Genomic DNA, 21,556 nt, shown 5'->3' with positions numbered 1-21,556 from the left:
TTCATACCAATTCGAATAGAGATCACATATGGACGAAGAAACCCTAAACCCCCTTACTTCTGAAGAAGGCAACAATGGCGACCAAACCATGCCAGACCTCCTCCCTGACCAAGACCTTAGCTCCTCCGATTTCGATTCAGACTCTGACTCTGGCTCTGACGACGGCGACGACCAAGCCCACCAAAACCTCCAACTCCAAACCCTAGAAGCCGAGCTGTCTGCCAATCCTGGCAACTACGATACTCATGTCCAAGTAAGTATTTACCTTTGCCAATATTCTCGCTCCTTTTTTAATTTTTTCTAATGGGTTATGCATTGTTGTTCGAATACCGTCTGTCTGGTTGCCGAGGAAAATCTAAATTTGAATTCTTATTGTGAATACAGTACATAAAGATTCTGAGGCAAATGGCTGACATTGAAAGGCTGAGGCAAGCAAGGGAAGCTATGAATCAGCTGTTTCCGTTAACCCCTTCTATGTGGCAGGATTGGGCTAAGGACGAAGCTTCTCTTTCCACTGGGTACTCTCGTTTCGTTACCAACGCTCTTCTGGTTGCCTCAATTTTTTGTCATATTTAAACACAAGGGCACAGACACAATGGACACATAAAGGAAAACGTAGTTCCTCTTTTCGGTGGCTTAAATTTTCGTATATTATTTAAGAAAGTTCCTCTTTTCGGTGGCCTAATTTTTTGTAAATTATTTAAGAACAATCTATTTGTCCAATTTGCAGGTCTGATGCTTTTTGTGCTATTGAAAAGCTTTACGAGCGAGGAGTATTTGAATATCTGGTTGGTTATGCTTCTTTATTCTAGAAAACGTGCAATTTAAAAATTGTTATTTCTTGATATGCCATGCCATATTTTTGTTAATTATGGACGCTTATGGAAAAAATTGAAAATGAGAAGCAAAATAAACAAACCTAACTATGATTTTGAATTGGATGGCATCCAAACTTTCAGTTATAACAGCAGAATGCCTTATCGACAATTTTTCTGTTTCATATGCACATAACTTGTCCTAACTTTTGTGCAAGAGGGGTTTCATTCTCTAAATGGATGTGCTCCGTTCAAAGTGATCTAAGTTTTATACCCCTTGTCTATACTTGGATGAACTTATGTTGTTTATGTTCTGGTTGTGCAAGAACATAGATAACTTTAAACTTGTAATGAAACATCACACTTTTGTTCTAGAATTGTTCATTGGGTTATTTAGTCTAGAGATTGTTCATTGAGTGAGCTAGCACCAGTATCTAGTCTCGTTAAGATTTGATGTAAGTTTAAAGCTTTACCCAACATATCAATTCTTGATCACTGTACATATTTTTGTGTTGTTAATGATCAAAGAATTGTGGGGAATATTGATTGTTAACTTGGTGACCTTCAATTGCAGTCCATCTCTCTTTGGTGTGACTACTTAGATTTTGTTAAAGAAAATGATCCCTCAGTAAGAGAATGTTCACCTGCTGGTATTTCGAAGGCCAGAGATCTATTTGAACGTGCTCTTACTGCAGCTGGTTTGCATGTTTCTGAAGGCAATAAACTATGGGAAGCCTATCGGTCATTTGAGCAAGCTATATTTCATACTATCGACGAGAAAGACAATCAGGTTTGTAGTGGTATATTGATGGATCTCTTGGCCGTCTTTTCTTGTAGTACATCTTCATTTTCTATACAAGTTTATGTTTCCTGTTATAGTAATAAAAGAGAATGAGACTGACAATCAAATGTTGAACTCCATCTGTAACTTTTCTCTCATTGGCCAACAATTCAGTCTAATCTTTTTCTTCGTTATGCCAATTCTTATAGCTCAATTCAGATTTACATGTTCATAGTAGTACTACGAATAAACTAATGGTATTTAAAAGGTAAGCCATACAACTGTAAATATGCAGATTAGTATCTAATTTTTGTTATGGTTTCAGCCATCTCTTCTTTAAAACCTGTAAGAGAAATAACTAAATGCCTGTAAAAGTTCTAAATTATATTTTGATTTGAATGCCCAACGACTTACTTAGTTATTCATATGATATTATAATTATTGTTTTTGGGATAATTATATGCTGCCTTTAGATAGTTAAACTATTTTTGAGATCGATATTCAAGAAATTCTTCTTACACCGCAGGCAAAAGAAAAGCAAATTCAGCGTGTCCGCTCTTTATTCCACCGTCAGTTGTCAGTCCCCCATGTTAATATGAGGTCAACACTTTTGGATTACAAGGCATGGGAGGTGGAACGAGGAAACATTCTTGATGCTGGCTCTAGTGACCTGGATGGAATTTCATTCCAGGTTGCCTCAGCATACAAAAAGGCACTGGAAATGTATGATGCTCGCGTTCATCTTGAAGAACAGATTTGTCTGCAGGATATGTCAGACTCGGAAAGACTTCAAAATTTCATGGTATGTATAATTTGGAACTAGTACTTAGTAGAACCGTACAAAAATTAAGTTAGAAATGCCAGTTGTATTTTCCTTTTATTCACTGGTTTGCCTTTACATATCCTCGCACCATTGTCTTTTTTGAACTTACGGTTTGTCTTTTCTGCCTCCTTTCTACTTTCATTTGTATGGTTTGTCATTATGATCCTCTGGTTAGTTTATTTACTTCATGTGTAAATCTTCAGTTTCTGGTCTTTTCTGCCTCCTTTCTACTTTCATTTGTATGGTTTGTCATTATAATCCTCCGGTTAGTTTATTTACTTCATGTGTAAATCTTCAGTTTCTGGAAAGAATAAATTATTCTTTTCTGCAGAACTACTTGAGATTTGAACAGTCTTCTGGAGATCCAGCCCGGGTCCAAACGTTGTATGAACGTGCTATTACGGCCTTTCCTATATCCAGTTATCTCTGGCTTGATTATACTCGTTATTTGGACAAAACATTGAAGGTTTTTATCCCTTGGCATCTCTTATTACATATTTTCTGTTCCAATGGCAACCCTGTGCTGTTAAAGTAATTTTTTTTTAACCTTTTCAGGTTGGCAATGTTATAACCAACGTTTATTCCAGGGCTGTAATGAATTGCCCCTGTGTTGGAGAGCTTTGGGTCCGATATATGCTTTCCTTGGAGCGTGGTCATGCTTCTGAGAAAGAGATTGCCTCTGTATGTTTTAAATTTCAATTTTGTTTGGCTGGAGCATTTTTTATTGATCTCTGTTTGCTTCTAATTTCTTTGATTGATTACTTGTTGGTGTTGGGTTTTTTCGAGCCCATGATAAGTTGTCCTACGTCTATAAGGAATTATAGTCTTAGAGGATTAAATTGTTTTCCCAATTGGATTTGTTTTCCCAATTGGAGTTGTTTTCCCAATTAGAGTTAGTTTCTCAATTGGAGAAGGTTTCATGACTAGATTCCAATTAGGATTAGTAATCCTTATTTAAGAAGACCTTTATTATGTCTATATAAAGGGGCTATTGTACTAGTTTTGAGAAGGGAGGGATTAGAGTGAGAGTATTGTAAACTGTGTGCGAGAGAAAAGAAAAGAGACAGTGCATTTCTTGTTCTTGTTCTTTCAGGTTTTTCGTCAAGTCCTAGTTCTAGAGATTTGGCAAGATTATTGGTTGTACTCATTATTGATATAGTGAAAGATTGTTGTTGCTGTCCCGTGGACATTGGCACATATTGCCGAACCACGTAAATTCTTGGTGTTATTTATCTTGGTTATTTGTTTTTCGATTTCCGGAGTTTGTTCTATTTTTCCCATTCTTAAATGCGATATTTTCAACAAGTGGTATTAAAGCCAGGTTTGGCTGATATCTGTTTAGAATGGAGGGTGCAACCCGCTGTAATTGGGTTACGTGGAAATCAAGAGGAGGACATGCTTTACTGAAGGTGTTAAGAGCAAGCCAACAAATATGTCTGATGTTGATTGGACCAAGATGAAGATAAGTGATGTTTTATGGCAAAGAAGTCTATAATTGCCTTTGCCAATGACAATGGGTATTGTGATCAAGGGGAGCTTGGTCAAGAGAAGTCTAATCAAGAGGGTCTTGGTTAATGAGTAGTTCGATCAAGGGGAGCTTGGTTATGGGTAGTTCGATCAGGGGGACCCTGGTCATGAAAAGTTCGATCAATGGGAGTTTGGTCAAGAGGAGCAATCCTAATTTTTTATTTTTTATTTTTTTTTGGTATACCTTCCTCATGGTCTCGAGGGGGAGATTGTTGGGTTTTTTTTCCAGCCCATGATAAGTTGTCCTACGTCTATAAGAAATTATAGTCTTAGAGGATTAAATTGTTTTCCTAATTGTAGTTGTTTTCCCAATTGGAGTTAGTTTCTCAATTGGAGAAGGTTTGATAACTAGATTCCAACTAGGATTAGTAATCCTTATTGAAGAAAACCTTTATTATGTCTATATAAAGGGGTTGTTGTACTAGTTTTGAGAAGGGAGCAAAGCAATAAATTGTATACCATTCAAGGGATTAGAGTGAGAGAATATTGTAAACTGTGTGCGAGAGAAAAGAAAAGAGATAGTGTATTTTTTGTTCTTGTTCTTGGTCTTTCAGGTTTTTCGTCCAAGTCCTAGTTCTAGAGATTTGGCAAGATTATTGGTTGTACTCATTATTGATATAGTGAAAGATTGTTGTTGCTGTCTCATGGACATAGGCACATATTGCCAAACCACGTAAATTCTTGATGTTATTTATCTTGGTTATTTGTTTTTCGATTTCCGAAATTTGTTCTATTTTTCCCATTCTTAAATGCGATATTCTCAACAAGTGGTATCAGAGCCAGGTTTGGCTGATATCTGTTTAGAATGGAGGGTGCAACCTTTTGTAATTGGGTTACGTGGAAATCAAGAGGAGGACATACTTTACTGAAGGTGTTAAGAGCAAGCCGGCAAGTATGTCTGATGCTGATTGGACCAAGATGAAGATAAGTGGTGTTTTCTGGCAAAGAAGTCTATAATTGATTTTGCCAATGATGATGGGTATTGCGATCAGGGGGAGCCTGGTCAAGAGAAGTCTAATCAAGAGGGTCTTGGTTAATGAGTAGTTTGATCAAGGGGAGCTTGGTTATGGGTAGTTTGATCAAGGGGAGTCTGGTCATGAAAAGTTCGATCAATGGGAGTTTGGTCAAGAGGAGCAATCCTATTTTTCTTTTTTTTCTTTTTTGGTATACCTTCCTCATGGTCCGGAGGGGGAGATTGTTGGGTTTTTTTTTCTAGCCCATGATAAGTTGTCCTACGTCTATAAGGAATTATAGTCTTAGAGGATTAAATTGTTTTCCCAATTGGAGTTAGTTTCTCAATTGGAGAAGGTTTCATAACTAGATTCCAATTAGGATTAGTAATCCTTATTGAAGATGACCTTTATTATGTCTATATAAAGGGGCTATTGTACTAGTTTTCAGAAGGGAGCAAAACAATAAATTGTATACCACTCAAGGGATTAGAGTGAGAGAACTGTGTGCGAGAGAAAGAAAAGAGATGGTGCATTTCTTGTTCTTGTTCTTTCAGGTTTTTCGTCAAGTCCTAGTTCTAGAGGTTTGGCAAGATTATTGGTTGTACTCATTATTGATATAGTGAAAGATTGTTGTTGTTGTCCCGTGGACGTTGGCACATATTGCTGAACCACGTAAATTCTTGGTGTTATTTATCTTGGTTATTTGTTTTTCGATTCCCAAAGTTTGTTCTATTTTTCCCATTCTTAAACGTCTGAACACTTGGAATACTTGCTTTTGACTTGGTAATTAAGCTACAGCAGATAGAAATACATCTCCATTTGCCTAGTAGTTTTAAAGAATATGTTGTAAGAGAAAGAAAGAACTAGCCTTGAACGGTTACTTGGAGTATGCCAACGCTGTTGTATTATATTAGTTGGTTTACTGATTGGACCATATTAAATTCTAAGAGCAAGTCCACCCCTAAAGACTTTGCGCCAGCACTCAGCCCATTTATCCACTCAAGTGAACAGTAATAGACCACAGTGAGCAGAAATAGGCCAAAGCATCTTCACCCCTAAAAAAAATAGCCTAGTCCATTTTATTAAAATATTATTATTTTTTATTATAAAATAATAAAAAATAATAATTTCTGAATTTATTAAAAATTTTATGTATTTTTTAAAATTGAAATTCTTAATTTTTTGGGGGAAAAAACGTGGATTGTTGATATGTGATTGGACGGTCTAGTTTAAAAGTGAAATTCAAATTTTTTTTACCGTTGGAAATCCAACGGTCTAGAATAACTAGCCGATGGAAATCCAACAGTAGAAATTGGGCCACGTCGCCCACTCGGGGGAGAGGTTAATGCGCCTGCGCCGCTGGGCCCTACCTCTGATTTTGTTGTCTCCTACTTGCTAGGACGCGCGCGTGTAGGACATGCGCCAGGCTTAACAACACAAACGGGCTGGTCCCCAGGTCTTGGACGGTCCAGTTTAAAAGTGAAATTCAAATTTTTTTTACCGTTGGAAATCCAACGGTCTAGAATAACTAGCCGTTGGAAATCCAACAGTAGAAATTGGGCCACGTCGCCCACTCGGGGGAGAGGTTAATGCGCCTGCGCCGCTGGGCCCTACCTCTGATTTTGTTGTCTCCTACTCGCTAGGACGCGCACGTGTAGGACATGCGCCAGGCTTAACAACACAAACGGGCCGGTCCCCAGGTCTGTCAAAAATGGGCTGGTCTGGAGACCAGCTTGGGTTGGGTGCCAGGCAAACACACGGGCTGGAGTGGATTGGCTGAGTCCCAGCCTGTTTTTTCCACTGGGTGCTGGCCTCTTTTTGCTCTGGTGGAACTGCTCTAAATATGTGACTTGTGTCTTGAATAAAGTCTATCTTAAGCATTTTCGCTCCGTTCATTTGGGCTTCATGGTGTTCTCTATCCATTCTTCCCCTTCTTTTGAGATTCTAGGAAGTACTATTTCAATGAGCAAATATGAATCTTGGCAACGTTTGTTTGATGGTATTGTCCACAAAGTTTTAATATGGTATTCCTGACGTTGCTGTTATGTAATTGCCTTTTCTTTTCAAAATTTCCCTTAATATGATATATGTAAGAAAAGGAGGGCAAGGGTTTTGGTTTACGGTGAGGGATGAATGGGCACTATTCGGCTTTGAATTTAAAGAAATGCCAAAAATTTTACTCGACGTGTTTCATGTGTTAAGGAACTAGTACATCAAGCTGCAGAGCCAATAGGTAACTTACTATTGGGCTTTGCTTCTCATTAGACTTAGTCTCTAGTCTCAGCCAGAATATTCTCCAGTGAAGACTCAATTTTCAATACAACTCCAGTGGATGCCTTTACCAAACCAAAAATGAATAAACGTAAATGAACCAATAGAAATACATTCCATTATGATTTCTTGAAAAATGTGTAGAGTACCTTTTAAATTGTTGCTCATTCTCAGGTCTTTGAGAAGTCTCTGCTATGCACTTTAACCCTTGATGAGGTACAGATGTTCTTATAATTGATTTGTCTTTCTGTCTTTGTATAAAAATATGTGACAATATTTTTTAATATCTTTGTTCATTGAGCTTCTTTCCTTTAGTACCTAGATTTGTACCTCACCCGCGTAGATGGCTTAAGAAGAAGAATATCATGCGCTGTTGAAGGAGAGCATGGCTTGGAGTATTCATTAATCAGGGAAACCTTTCAGGTTTGTTATTATTTTTCGCTTATATAAAAACGTAATTCATTTTTGTGGCGAAGTTACAAGGAAAACTAGTTGGGATTAAACTACCACAATTACTAAATTGCAATTAGATTGTATTTGTCTCTTGGTCTTCTGAATTAAGTGAGGTTTGGTCAGGGTTGGGATTACAGGTGTTACGTTGTTGTTTGCATATTCAAAAGATGAAAAAGAAAATGTCTTCTCAAAAAAAAAAAAAATTATATTTGTACAAATACATGTATATCCATGTTTGGATCAATTGAAGTCCTAAATTACCAGTGTGTTCTTCATAATAAAAAGAAAAAGGAAAGTCTGTTTTTTCTGTACGTTTAAGGGTTAGCAATCACATTGGTTGTGTCCAGGCAAAATAACCCGTATGCTGTTAAGGATTATGCTTTTTTGCAGCCTTTTTCCACTTCGTAGAAAGAAATAATGTATTGTTTGTACGCATGAAATTTCTGACAATTTATACCTTCAGAATGCATCAGATTACTTGTCAGCATACCTGAAGAACACGGATGGCTTGCTACGTTTGCATGCTTATTGGGCCCGTTTAGAGCTAAATCTACATAAGGACGAACTGGCAGCTCGTGGAGTTTGGGAGACTTTACTTAAGCTCTGGTATGGGCATTTTGAAATTTGTGAATTTGGAATGCATTTTTTTTTCTTTCTGTTTTTCATTTGTATAATGCTCTTAATTTTTTATTTATTTATTTTTATCTTCTGTTAGTGGTTCAATGCTGGAAGCCTGGCAAGGTTATATAGCAATGGAAACTGAATTGGGTCATGTTAATGAAGCTCGGGCCCTATATAGGAGATGTTACAGTAAAAGATTTCCCGGAACTGGTTCAGAGGTAAGATCTACTTTCCTCATCTATATTCTTGAATGAAACTTGTTTGTGACCACTCGGCCTCTCTCTCAAATTTTGCACAACTTCTTTTACTCATTCAGTAGTTTGTGTTTTGCCTAGTTTTTGGGTTCTGATTTGTGTGATACGCTATGTCTGTATTTCATATTTCATATTCCTGTTCAAACATTGAGCACAGAATCGAGTATAATATCTTGTTTGTTCATAGCAGGCAGTTAAGTTAGGTTATATGAGCAAAGTCCCGTTCTCTTGGTCACCTGGTGACCAAGGATTCATGGTCACCCTTAGATTTGATATTAAGCACATCCATTTAAAATCTCCACCCCTGATATCAAATTCAATGGCAGGTGACCATTTCTTGGTTACTAGTTGACCAAGAGAACATTTCTATAGATGAGTATTTGGTTACAGATTTCTTCAGCCTATTGATTATCAAATTGTCAACATTCTCCCCTCGTTCCTAGCCACAATGTGGCGTATAATTTAGCAGAAGCCTCTTGGGGTTTTAAAACCCAGGTGAATCTGGATGTTATGGCTTCGATTTAGATGTGATCAGCATTTATGTTCTCAAAAAGGATAAAACAGCAAGAATTAATTGACAAAGTTGAGAGTTACTGTTAGAAATAAAAAATTTAAAACTTAGTTGTAAAAATTATTTGAAGCGAAGCTTTCTTCAGTAATTTGGAATTTTGGTGTATTATCTAGCTTTCTTTTCAACAAATTATAAACCATATCACTGCAAGAAGCTTGCCTTTTCCTAAAAGGCCTTGTGTCTTGAATTTTGATAGTAGCGGTTTTCATTCTGTGTTCATACTTCATACTGACTCGTGTAGTGTACATGTAGTTTCTTGCAAAAATTTGGTTTGTTGCTTATTGATCATGTCAATTTGGGTGTTTGTGCGTCTGTTTGTTTTTATTTTTATTATATAGTAGCTTATACGCTTGTATATAATACATTTGGGATTAGATGGTGCCTTCCTTTCCTAAAATACAGAATAATTCAGGACATTTGCCACTCGTGGTTACGTTTTGAGAGGGAATTTGGTTCGTTGGATGATTTTGACCATGCAGTACAGAAGGTACATTTTCCCTCTTTTGCACTTACCAATTGAATGTTGTATGAAATTTGAAATCGTTAGAATATGTGAATGTGAAGGTAATTTCCATCTTTCTCCTTCACGTTCCTTCATTTCTGGATTGCAGAAAAATTAATGGTTAACATAAAAAGTTTGTCGCCATGCTGAGGGTTGTACTTCATAAGATTTGTCTAATGTCCTCAGCTTAGGTAATGTGAATAAAGACTCGCATAATGATTAATAAATTACTCAACATATGAAAATGATAAATGGAACCAAAATCATTTAGAATTTGTGAATGTGAAGGTAATTATTCTACCTTTATTTCTAGATACATTGCAGTTTACAGTAATATAAAGTCAGAGTTTGTCAAAAGAAAACTGTAATATGAGAGCCACCAATGGTTGTGCTTATAAGGTTGGTGCGATGTCAGTGTAGGTACTGTAACGAAGTTTTATCACTTAATGAATAACAAACTACTCATCATTTTAAAATCTGAAAACTACACTAGCACTAGTTCTACCATATCTTACATAGACCCGCGGGAGGCAGTTTTTAGTGTGTTAAAAGTTATCCAAATTTGCCCAGTTTAAGTACGGATATGCTTTGCCTTGATCATCTCAGCTAAGTCATTGTTCTTTTGTCAATCTATATTTTGAAGAAGTGCTCATCACTCCAACAGATTGAAGGTCTGTTGTTGACTTCTGCTCCCTTATTTAGGTCACTCCTCGTCTGGAAGAGCTAGAATTATTCAGGTCACAACAAGAATCCAAATTGACAGAAGAGTCTCCTTTGAAGAAGGATGCTCGTGATAAGAGAAAGCAAGTTTCTGACATACCTAATGAACAGCATCCAGCAAAGAGGCAAAAAGATGCAGCCCAAAAGCCAAAGAAAGCACATGGGAAGGATTCTGAGGTGGTGAACTCAGTTGAACAAACTAACGTGGAAAAGATCAAGGCCACGGGTGACCAACCAGACACAGAAAATGAGCAACAAATGAAAGAGCGTGTTCCAGAGAAAAGAAAAGTATATGCTGACCAGTGTACTGTTTTTGTTTCAAATATTAACCTTAAGGCATGTACACAACCCATAAATCCCTTCTCATTCTCTTCTTTAATGCACAGGCATGATCTTAGAAACTGTTCGTGTTTTGCAGGCAAATGATGAACATCTGCGTCAATTCTTCAGTGATGTTGGGGGAGTGGTTGCTGTAAGAATACTACATGACAAGTTCACTGGAAAGTCAAGGGTCTCTCTCTCTCTCTCTCTCTCTCTCTCTCAGTTTCTTGGTGTTTCTTTATGTTGTGTGCAAACCTTTTTAGTTTAGCAATCTGTTTGATATTGCACGTGGTATTTTAGGATTGGCTAATGTCCAGATTTTAATGCTTGGTTCTAGGAGGGATTTTAATGCTCGTACATTGGTTGAAGCTTTGACTATGTTAATGGTTTAGAGGCATAAAAGATAGATCTTGTAATTGAAGACAGGTTGCTGGAAATTCTGGACAATTTTGATGATAGGGTATTGTTTTTTGGGTCAATGATTTAAGGGTATTTGGGATACTGTAGAGTCGTAATTTGCTCGGTACAAAAGTAAGACTCGGATAAAATACTGCTGGCACAAAATTATGTGCTGTATTTGAAGAAAGTTTCTGTTCTTTTTGTTGATGATGGAACTAGTTTGATCTAGAATAAAAAGATCGAATTATATCTTTTGTTCTACAGTTGTGTTGATCTAATCTGAATGTGGCAACTCAGAATGTAAGAGTGCATGGAACTATTTAATCATTCTCTCAGATCAAAACATGTTCTGGCCCTAACAGTCCTACTACTCGACCTGCACATTGTTAAAACTCTAAATTTTCGAATTGAAAATTGTTATATGAGAAGAGCATTGAACTTCCTCATCTTTTTCATAGTGGACATGTGCAATGAATAAAATATCACCGTTGGTTAGTTGATGAGAGCAAGCTGTTGTTAGGTTTTTCCAGCCCATGATAAGTTGTCCTAAGTCTATAAGGAATTATAGTCTTAGAGGATTAAATTGTTTTCCCAATTGGAGTTGTTTACCCAATTGGAGTTAGTTTCTCAATTGGAGTAGGATTTATAACTAGATTCCAATTAGGATTAATAATCCTTATTGAAGAAGACCTTTATTATGTCTATATAAAGGGGCTATTGTAGTAGTTTTGGAAAAGGGAGCAAAACAATAAATTGTATACCACTCAAGGGATTAGAGTGAGAAAATATTGTAAAGTGTGTGCGAGAGAAAAAAAAAGAGATAAGCGTATTGTCCTTGTTCTTCCAGGTTTTTCGTCAAGTCCTAGTTCTAGAGATTTGGCAAGATTATTTGTTGTACTCATTATTGATTTAGTGAAAGATTGTTGTTGCTGTCCCGTGGATGTAGGCACATATTGCTGAACCACGTAAATTCTTGGTATTATTTATCTTGGTTATTTGTTTTTCGATTTCCGGAGTTTGTTCTATTTTTCCCATTCTTAAATGCGATATTCTCAACAGCTGTAAGGCTAAAATTACCTGAGATATTATATTCTTCTACCAAGATATTGATTTTTATTTTTGGTATGATTTCATTTAAACCATGGAATGCCAAAGTATCGGGCACAGGTGGGGTTGAAGGCTCAAGATTTGCTACGTTTTGAATGGACAACGAGGGGACACTTCGTCCTCCTGGGTTTAGTATATACTACTTGTAACATGTGCTTTCTCTTGGACGGCGTTTGAAGTGAAATTTTTTGGGTTTTGTTTCGTAAATCTATTTCAGGAGCAAAATTGAAATTCATATTACAAAATATAGAGAAAAGCAAAAAGCGAGGCCTATGCACCCCGCCCTTGGGGGGGGGGGGGGGGGGTGGGGGTGTGTTAGAGGAGAATGCTCGTATAATAATATTCTGTTTGATTTGAATTTATGCCAGGTATTCATCTGGCAGGTTTAGCTTCTTGACCCCCGTGTACTCCTCTATTTAGTGCCTGCTGTGACTGATTTCCTCTCGACTATAGTTGAACGGAAGTTTCATTTCCTTGGTCTCAATAAATTTATTTTATGGAGTCCCATAGTGCGTGCATTCCCCTAAAAATTATTGATGTGTAATGTATCATTAGCTGAATGTAAAAGCATATGTCAGTGAGACCATTGTGAAAAGCATCCAGATTTTGTCAGTAAAACTGGAGTTATCATATATGTATATGAAATGAATTTGATTTGTTTCTCATCCTGGTCTTGAAAGTTCTGATTTTATATTTTCCTTTTAACTTGTGAAGGGATTGGCATATGTGGATTTCTCAGATGATGCCCACCTCATTGCAGCTGTTGCAAAAAATAAGCAGATGCTCCTTGGGAAGAAGCTGAGCATTGCACGATCAGATCCAAAGCATGGGAAGAAGGAACATGGTACGCCAAATTGGGTTTGTTTTAACATAATTTTACGTGCACATGCAGAATCTAAATTAAATTGATACCATATGGAATATACCATCTGTCATGTACTGGTCCATAATAAAATTAGGTATTTCCTCAAATTTTGTTATACATACTATATTTATAGTATTATTCTAGTTATTCATCAAACCTGGATCGGTTTGAATGTACAGCTCCCACTGATTTTGTGACCAAGTCTCGAATCTAAATTTGCATCATACTCTGACTGAAGGAGAATTGAAGTCTAAAAGCTTGCTGAAAAACTGAGATATCAAATATGGTGCTCAAGATTTTGATTTTATTTATTGTTTGCTCATTTAGTAGAACCTAGCTCAAGGAGTGAATCAGTGGATAATTGAAACTTTTTCAAAACTGGGTGAAAACTGAAAACCAGTACATAGACAAGAAATATGCAACAGAACATAAAAATATGTTGAAGTCAAAGACCTAACTGAGGTAAAAAGGCTCTCATGGAGGGAAAAAGGGAGACGTGAAGACAATATCCGCTCCTTTTGAAAGTGCATATAATATTACTAGAGATGGATCTTTCTGCGTTCAAGAAATGGCGTTCCAAATTTTCTGTACTTCATATACTCATGTCCTTTGTATTGGGCATATATGTTCTTTGAAAATCTTTAGGATTTAAAAAAAATAAAAAAATAAAAAAATAGAAAAAAGGATCTTTTATATGATGAGAGATCTATTTGGATTTCATTAGTGCATGTGGTCATGATGTTGCTTGTGCTGAATACTTCCACTCAAACTGGTGCAGCCAGGGGAGCTGAGTCTAATGATTCTGCTGAGGCCTCCAATGCACCTAGAGCACGTCAAGGACAGCAGTCTACTTATAACCGAGGAAGTGATAATGTACAGCTGAAGGGTAGGAACACATTTGCAACTCCCAGGAATATCCTTGCACTTGGTCGTAGTACAAATAAACCAACTACTGAGAAACAGGATGATGAAAAGCCAAAATCCAATGACGAGTTCAGAAACATGTTCCTCAAAGGTTAGGGCTTTCTTGCTGGGTTCTGTAACTTTACTGCAAAGTACTAGCAACTTCCTCTTTTTGGAGACAAATATGGCAGATCAAACACCTGTGTTCTGAATCGCCAACCTTGGCCATGCTATGAGTAGGATATATATTGGGGGGACAGCCCTCTTTTGCTGAATTCGGTATAAATGAATTGAATCTGTTACCTGTTACAGAATGTAATTAAGGTTTAGTTTTCCTAATACAACATCTGTTCATGAGATGGTTCCGGCCATCTGTTTTATTCCCCGTCTTTATTTGGCTATGTCTGACCGGTAAATGAGTAGGATAGTCCGTACTTGTTCACCATTGTTTCTTTATGTTGGCATACTGATGATTCTTTCTTTGAACACTCCTTCGGCTTGCACCTAAAAATTCTCGATGGCAAGGGGATTGTAGGTAGCTCCTTAATTATTGCACGTATTTCATGTTATTTAAATTCATTGTTTGATTTAACATTTTTCGAAGACAACATCGTTTATTTATTTATTTAATTTTTTTTTTTGTTTTCTTTTTTTCAAGAAAAAGCACAAGATTTCGAGAAAGGGCCATTACAAGTTACAACAAACAAGCCCCACAAAAATTGGAGACAGCCGAAACCCATTCAAAAGCAAGATAAAACAATAAAATGACCCCCTAGTCTATATGGCCCAAAGACAGAATGCAGTCACCGCCGTTACTAGTACCTCGTCAGCAACCACAAGGGTAGCCGCAATAAGAACCAGCTTCGCGTTGAATTGGATGAAGGTATCGCAATACAAAATTATCAACCCGCAAGATTGAACTATCCTCAACTAAATTCTGCCACTAAAACCACCACACCGGAGGAGAGCCACCATATCCGAACCACCATTACATAAGCCAACAAGGAGAAGAAAAAGCAAAAACAATAGAAAGGGATGAGGCCAAAGGGGCATCTAAAACACCCTTACTTTGGATAAAGCCGCATCACATTTGGACTTGATTTTTCAGTATGCTGGTCAGGTGCAAACAAGTGATGGGAGAGTTGAGATCTGATGTCCAAACAGATATGTCATTTCTAGCTTTGAGCATAGGTTAGAGGAGGAATGAGATGTGAGAAGGAGGACCTGTTGGGTGACTTTTAGGTCAAGGTGGACTTGGGTTTTGAGAACATCCTCTTGTCTTTCTTGGTTCAGTTTCTAACCAAGTTCCGGAATATCTTGAAAGAGTTAGCTCATCTTAGGAAATATTCTGGTTCGACCAATGACTCAAAGATTAGCATGATTAAACAAATAATGGCTTGATCAAGAGAAGCGTGGTGTAGAAGCTAGAAGTTCATTAATTTTGCATGAAAGAGAGATTAGGTGCTTGTATGGTGTTCTCTGTTGAATAATTTGGTTTCCTAGGGTGGTGACAAAGCTTATGATGGCTGAAATACTCAGAGGAAGGTTATGGAAAATACTCAATCTGCAGAGTGATGACTCTTGGGTTTCTTTGGCTCGTTGTGTTATGATGGGGGATCACCTCTCTAAAGTTCTTGACCTATATTTGTAGTTGAATGATTCCCTTTCAAGGAATCTTTAGTTATGGCTTGTTCTTTCTCCATTTTCTCCCTAGTTCTTTTGTTACCCTCTATTTTGGTGCAAGATGGCTAGGTGTTGTTGACCTGTGAAACCTGCTTCATGCCTCCTTCCCAAGGCGCTACTTGCCCAGGTCAGCTTTCCCAGGTTAACTTTCCACATACACTACTTTTGGTAGCGCGCCACTTGGCTTTCGCGAGTTGGACTTCTACGTGAGTTAGGAAGGAAAAGTCAACCTCTCTCTTCATTAAATGCCTTATTTGCTGGGGTTTTCACGTGAACTTAGGGTTAGGACTTGATTCCTTTCTATTTGGATTAGTTAGCTTGCTAGTGAAAGAGGCAAACTAAGTTTGTTATCTCTCAATGCTTGCATGTGTGGGCTCTAAGCCCCGACCCCTAAGCAGCCCAAAGTCTTCCATAATCTTGACTCCACATAGGCCCAATAAACTCATGTAGCCATTCACACCACAATTCACTTGACAAGCCCTGAGCATCTGACTTGGGCTCATTTTAGCATGACGAATAGGCATGGGCATAATGTGATTCATATAAACGTTCGGCTTAATTACCATAGTATAGCGTGGTAGTGAATATACTCTTTATTTGATCTTGCACTTTTGCATGTATTTGGGCTTGACTTGAGGCTCTCGTGACAATTGGGCTTCAATACTTGTTTGGGCTTGCTCATGACATTTTTGGGCCTTAACAAGACCCAATGGAGAAGATCCATGTTAGGGGTTGAAGAAAGACGATTGTAGGATAGAGATTTGGTTTACCTAAGACAAAATACAGTGATAAACATTGGAGAATTGACAGGTAGTGCTGAAGAATGCTAAGAAAACATACATGAGCTTCTAAAAAGGAGAAGAAGGAAGAGAAAAAAAGAAGGAAGTAAAGGATGGGGTTGCCACCAACTCCAACGAAAGGAAGAGGTCAGTGGCAATAAGAGTTATGTGCGAGAGAGAAAGCAACGACTAGGTCTTCTAGAGAGAGAAAAGCGTTTGAGACCCCTACTCACTTACTTTCTCATTTCAAAATTCTCACTTCTCCTCATGCCACGTGTACTCCACTAGCATCCAAAGCTAACATTTTAATTATTAAAATTCCACTGTTTTTTCTTGCTTTGTTTGTATAGTTAAATTTTGGTTTGTCAACTAAAAAGTAATTAAATATTTGTTTTTCATGCTCGTGTGACATGAGTAAAAATGAAAAAAATTGAAATGAAAAAGTAAGTGAAAAGGTTGTTAGCACCCCTTCATTTAGTTAATAATAGCTTTTTTGTTTTAATTTGTTCTACTAAGGAGGTAATCTTCGTATTATTCTTCTCTTTTTGTTTTTTCCGAGAAAGTTCTCAAGACATACAAAATATTAGACCACCTATGCTCTAGATAAGACATAAGAGAGGCACTTTTTGATCGTTTATACTCCACATAACAAATACAACGTTACCTGTGTAATAGGACAAATAAAAAAGAATTTAGACGACCTCCAACCCAGATAATTGGCAAATTATTTTTTTCTTTTTCGAGATTCCACCTAAACAAGAGATTTTATAACTAACAAATTATTTTTTTGGAAATCTAATTTCAACTATTTAATGGCCTCGATGCAAGCTTTCAAAATTCAAAAACTAAACAATGCATTAAATCAAGAATAATAATAGTACTATTTTCCTCATTTATCAAAAAAAGGTAAATTCGGATGTCCGAAGAAATAATAACTCATTTAATCCTAAAGTAATAAATTGAATAGACATTTATTATAATTTGAGTTTTCTCTAAAATATAATGAGTTGATTGGGTATCAATTAAAATGCCCCTAAAATTTAGTGGTGGTTTATGTGTACAAGTCTTAAAAGTCCTTTATTTTGAGGATAAACTATGATTTAGATGCACGTGGGGTATAGGTTTTTCACTTGAATCAAGTACATTTGGGATTCAAACCATCTCATTTCCCTTACCATTAATTAAAATAGTAATAGCAATTGCAAATAAATAAAACAAATATGAAATTTTTTTGAGAGAATTGTGAGTAAAACCCATTACGCATAGTTGCCTAAATGCAAAATAGTTTCACCGCCTTCTCTATAGAAAGTTTGATGATTTGAGCCCTCCTGTCCTGTGTATCAACGCAGTCATATGCTTCAATCCCAAGGAATCACGCAATATCGCTCGCTCACTCACAAACGCGCGCACACACACATAAAAGGAATCACGTAATATCATGAATATCTCTAAAAAAAATTATAAATCATGTATTATCTATCTTGTTTATCAACATATTTGATTTGGATAAGATCGCTTTATAACTTATTTGTCATGTATATAATTATGAATACTTGATGACTTGCGCTAACACAAAAAGGGAAGTATAGTTTGTTGACTCTTGTTTTATCATCTCATCCATCCCTACAAAAAATCAAAACGAATTTCTCAATTTCCAACTTATTAATATGACAAGATGATTAAAATACAACCTTAGAAAGTTATTTGAATAATCTTAACAAACTCTAGATGATAGTTTGAGCTCAGTTGACAAATTATATCATGTCATGATGTGCCTAAATCTGGAATAACAATGCATAGACAGATAAAAAAAGTTCCAAATGAAGGGAATTAGATGCAATTATCACTTTCTGAGTCATACATGAAGAGGTGGTGGACTGGTGGTGGGGTCGGGAAAGAAGGAGGTGGTGGATACTAACGGACAGTGTAAAAAGGAAAGGTAGTCTCTCTTTATTTTTTTATTTTTTATTTTTTAAGTTTGCTTGCTTTGAATCTTATGCCTTACCCAAGGATATTAAGCTTTACTTTGGTCCCATAATATGTGTGTGTGTGTGTGTGTGGGGCACTTTGGGTCTAAGTCCAGACAAAATTATAAAGTGGTGGGAATGTTCCCAACGGCTAGCTAACCAGTCTTTTCCTTTAGTATGTCAAAGGCGCAGTTCAAACTTTAAAAGAAAGTAAACATGTTTGATTCTACCATATCATTATAGTACGTAGGCCCTTGAAAAACCAATGTTCAAACCACACATTCTTAAAGCTTGGAAGTTACATACAGGTCACTTAAAACTATGGTTTAGTATGTTATTTCTTTTTACTTGTAATTTTGTAAGTGAGAGGTCTAAGCTTAATTGCCAACGTAAGGAATAATGAAATAGAAATGCCTAGGATTGATTGTCACGCCTCTGATGATCCCCCAAAACAAAAGCCCCCAAAGAAAACAAGAAGACGGTATCATTACCCTCATCCCTCCATGTAACATGTTCCTGAAAGCAACCTAGAATATGTCATTATATGCAGACAACTCACCCACTCCCAATGACTGCAGATCTATACATACCTACAATATATGAGGCTTCGAACGGGAAACACACCAGGTAATCCGCCACTCAATTCTAGAAAATGTGGACTCGGTTAAAACACTTGGATAATCATGGTGGGTTGTAAACATGACAAACAAGTAGGTATTTTTCTCTGTTACAGTTAATCAATCATCAATATAATTGACACTGGCAATACTTCAAACTAAGTAATTAATATGATTGTGGTTGATATAATTCAATGCATCGTTTTAAAAGTGCATCTAATCTCAACAAAGAATGACAAACGATGACTAGAGGACAAGTAGGTAAGGTTGAAGTATCAACACGGCAACTACGTAATTCGGTTTTTGAATTGTGTTTCACTTTGTTAAAATGAACTTGCAAAGTATTTCCAAACAAAGAAATCTTTAATTATCCATAGCATTCCTTTTGTTTTGTACATATAACAACTACATATACATTTTAAAAATAATTAATGTAGTATGCAGAAGAATTGAAATTACTGTGGAAGAGCTAGATGGCTACCTGACTTGGAAGCAAAATCTATAAAAAGATTGAAGTGTGTGTTTGAGTTGTCAAAATGCCTTTATGAGTATCACATGTCGGTTAGGGTACAAGTGAATCAATCAAGGCCCAAGGGCATGAAAATAATAAATGCGCTTGATCTAAGAAATGTGAAATATAATTTATTTTTCTTTTAATATATAGGTGAGAAAGTAAATTTGGAAATAAACCATGTGATCGAGTAGGGATACAGAATGATGGCCTGCCAGACTGCCAGTGCCAGTTTTGGATATATATCCTGGCATGCAGTTGAAGAAAAGAAAACACTACCTATTTCTGCCCAAAGGCAAATTAAGGGAACCAAAACACATTAAAGCAAGAGATATCTGCTCTGCTTTATGTTTACTCATGCATGCTTTATAGTTTATAAGAATAAGAAGATGATCCCTCATCCCAGTCCCACCCTCTTATAAAGAAATAATGTGAGATGATCGCGACAAGAAGCAAGAAAAAGTGTGTGCATGCATATGAGTGTCAAGTTAGCAAGCATGATACCATTTACATGCATTACTGCTGGTGGTGGTGGTCAGTGGTCACCTCTGCACTCCTGCATAGCTCAATGACAAAGCTACCCTTAACTGGGTTGGTAAGAAAGATTGAACTAATTGCAGACACAAAAATATGGAGATGGAAAGTCTTAAAATATCTGATTATAATAGAACTTCACGGGAATTTCTCTTGTATTGCTTCTTTAGAAATATATACATGTACAACCAGTGTTCAACTAGGAAACAAAATAAAGCTTATAAACAAACCTACTTAATAAAGGACTCCTAGTATTTACATTCCTTTTTTCCTAATATTGACTCATGACTAACACTCCCCCTCAAGTTGGTGCATAGATATCACACATGCCCAACTTGACAAGTGAGTCATCAAACTTTCGACTACATACTGCATGAGTTAGAACATTTGCAAGTTGCTCCTCCGAATTCACAAAAGGTATTGACACAATCTTCCTTTCAAGTTTCTCTTTAATAAAATGTCGATCAACTTCCACATGTTTTGTCCTATCATGATGTACCGGATTATCAGCTATATCTCTCGCTGACTTATTATCATAGTATAGTCTCATGGTCTCCTTTGGCTTGAACCCAAGCCCCTCAAGGAGTTTTCGAAGCCAGAGAATCTCACAAATGCCGTGAGCCATCCCTCGATACTCAGCCTCAGCTGAGGATCTTGATACTACCTTCTGTTTTTTACTTCTCCATGTAACCAAATTTCCTCCTACAAAAGTAAAATATCCCGAAGTAGACCGTCGGTCACCCATACTTCCTGCCCAATCAGCATCTGTGAACCCTTCAACCCTCAATGTCCATGCTTCCGATATAAAACTCCTTTCCCAGGTGCAGACTTCAAATATGCTAAGATACGCATAACAACAACCATATGATCTACACTCGGTGAATGCACAAATTGACTTACTACACTCACTGCATAAGCAATATCAAGACGTGTATAAGCCAAATAAATTAGTCTCCCTACAAGTCTCTGATATCTCCCCTTATCAACAGATTTCTGATTCGGATCTAAACATAGATGGTGTTTTTCAACAATAGGAGTATCTACTGGCTTACATCCCAGCATACATCCCAGCATACCAGTTTCTTTTAACAAATCCAAAACATACTTACGTTGTGACAAGAAAATACCTTTCGAAGATTGAGCAACTTCAACTCCAAGAAAATACTTCAAATCCCCTAGGTTCTTCATTTCAAACTCAGCCGCAAGATTTCTCTCCAACCTTGAAATCTCATCAAAATCATCTCCAGTAATAATCATGTCATCTACATAGATGATTAAAGATGTCACTTTTCCATGTCTCCGTTTAACAAACAATGTATGATCAGAATGACTCTGATAATACCCAATCTTTTTCATAACTCGAGTAAACCTATCAAACCATGCACGAGGCGATTGCTTAAGCCCATAAAGAGACTTACGCAAACGACATACTCCGGTATTTCTACCAGCACTGTATCCAGGAGGAAAATCCATATATACTTCTTCCTCCAAGTTCCCATGGAGGAAAGCATTTTTCACATCAAACTGTTTTAATGGCCAGTCCATATTAGCAGCTAAAGATATTAGAACACGTACCGTA

At 36.9% G+C, this 21,556-nt stretch overlaps 1 protein-coding gene across 1 annotated transcript; it reads left to right on the top strand.

Annotated features, from left to right (window-relative positions):
- LOC137713826 (uncharacterized) lies at positions 1-14,266 on the top strand. Its single transcript, XM_068453185.1, has 16 exons — positions 1-253; positions 385-518; positions 731-788; positions 1,390-1,605; positions 2,123-2,398; positions 2,751-2,885; positions 2,975-3,100; positions 7,345-7,386; positions 7,486-7,593; positions 8,087-8,229; positions 8,339-8,462; positions 9,482-9,556; positions 10,274-10,627; positions 10,710-10,802; positions 12,833-12,962; positions 13,762-14,266. The coding sequence occupies exons 1-16, from the start codon at positions 29-31 to the stop codon at positions 14,001-14,003; spliced, it is 2,481 nt and encodes an 826-aa protein (XP_068309286.1). The 5' UTR covers positions 1-28; the 3' UTR covers positions 14,004-14,266.
- Positions 14,267-21,556: the final 7,290 nt, after the last annotated feature.

The sequence above is a fragment of the Pyrus communis genome, chromosome 1 (assembly GCF_963583255.1).
Source record: "Pyrus communis chromosome 1, drPyrComm1.1, whole genome shotgun sequence".
NCBI lineage: Eukaryota > Viridiplantae > Streptophyta > Magnoliopsida > Rosales > Rosaceae > Pyrus > Pyrus communis.
This window is presented reverse-complemented; position numbering and strand designations above follow the sequence as displayed.

Bases quoted from the DNA above. Each gene is read 5' to 3' on its own strand.
- LOC137713826 (XM_068453185.1), top strand. From the start codon at position 29: ATGGACGAAGAAACCCTAAACCCCCTTACTTCTGAAGAAGGCAACAAT. The intron at 519-730 runs GTACTCTCGTTT...TCCAATTTGCAG, and splicing joins GAAGCTTCTCTTTCCACTGG to GTCTGATGCTTTTTGTGCTA. The intron at 8,463-9,481 runs GTAAGATCTACT...AGAATAATTCAG, and splicing joins TTCCCGGAACTGGTTCAGAG to GACATTTGCCACTCGTGGTT.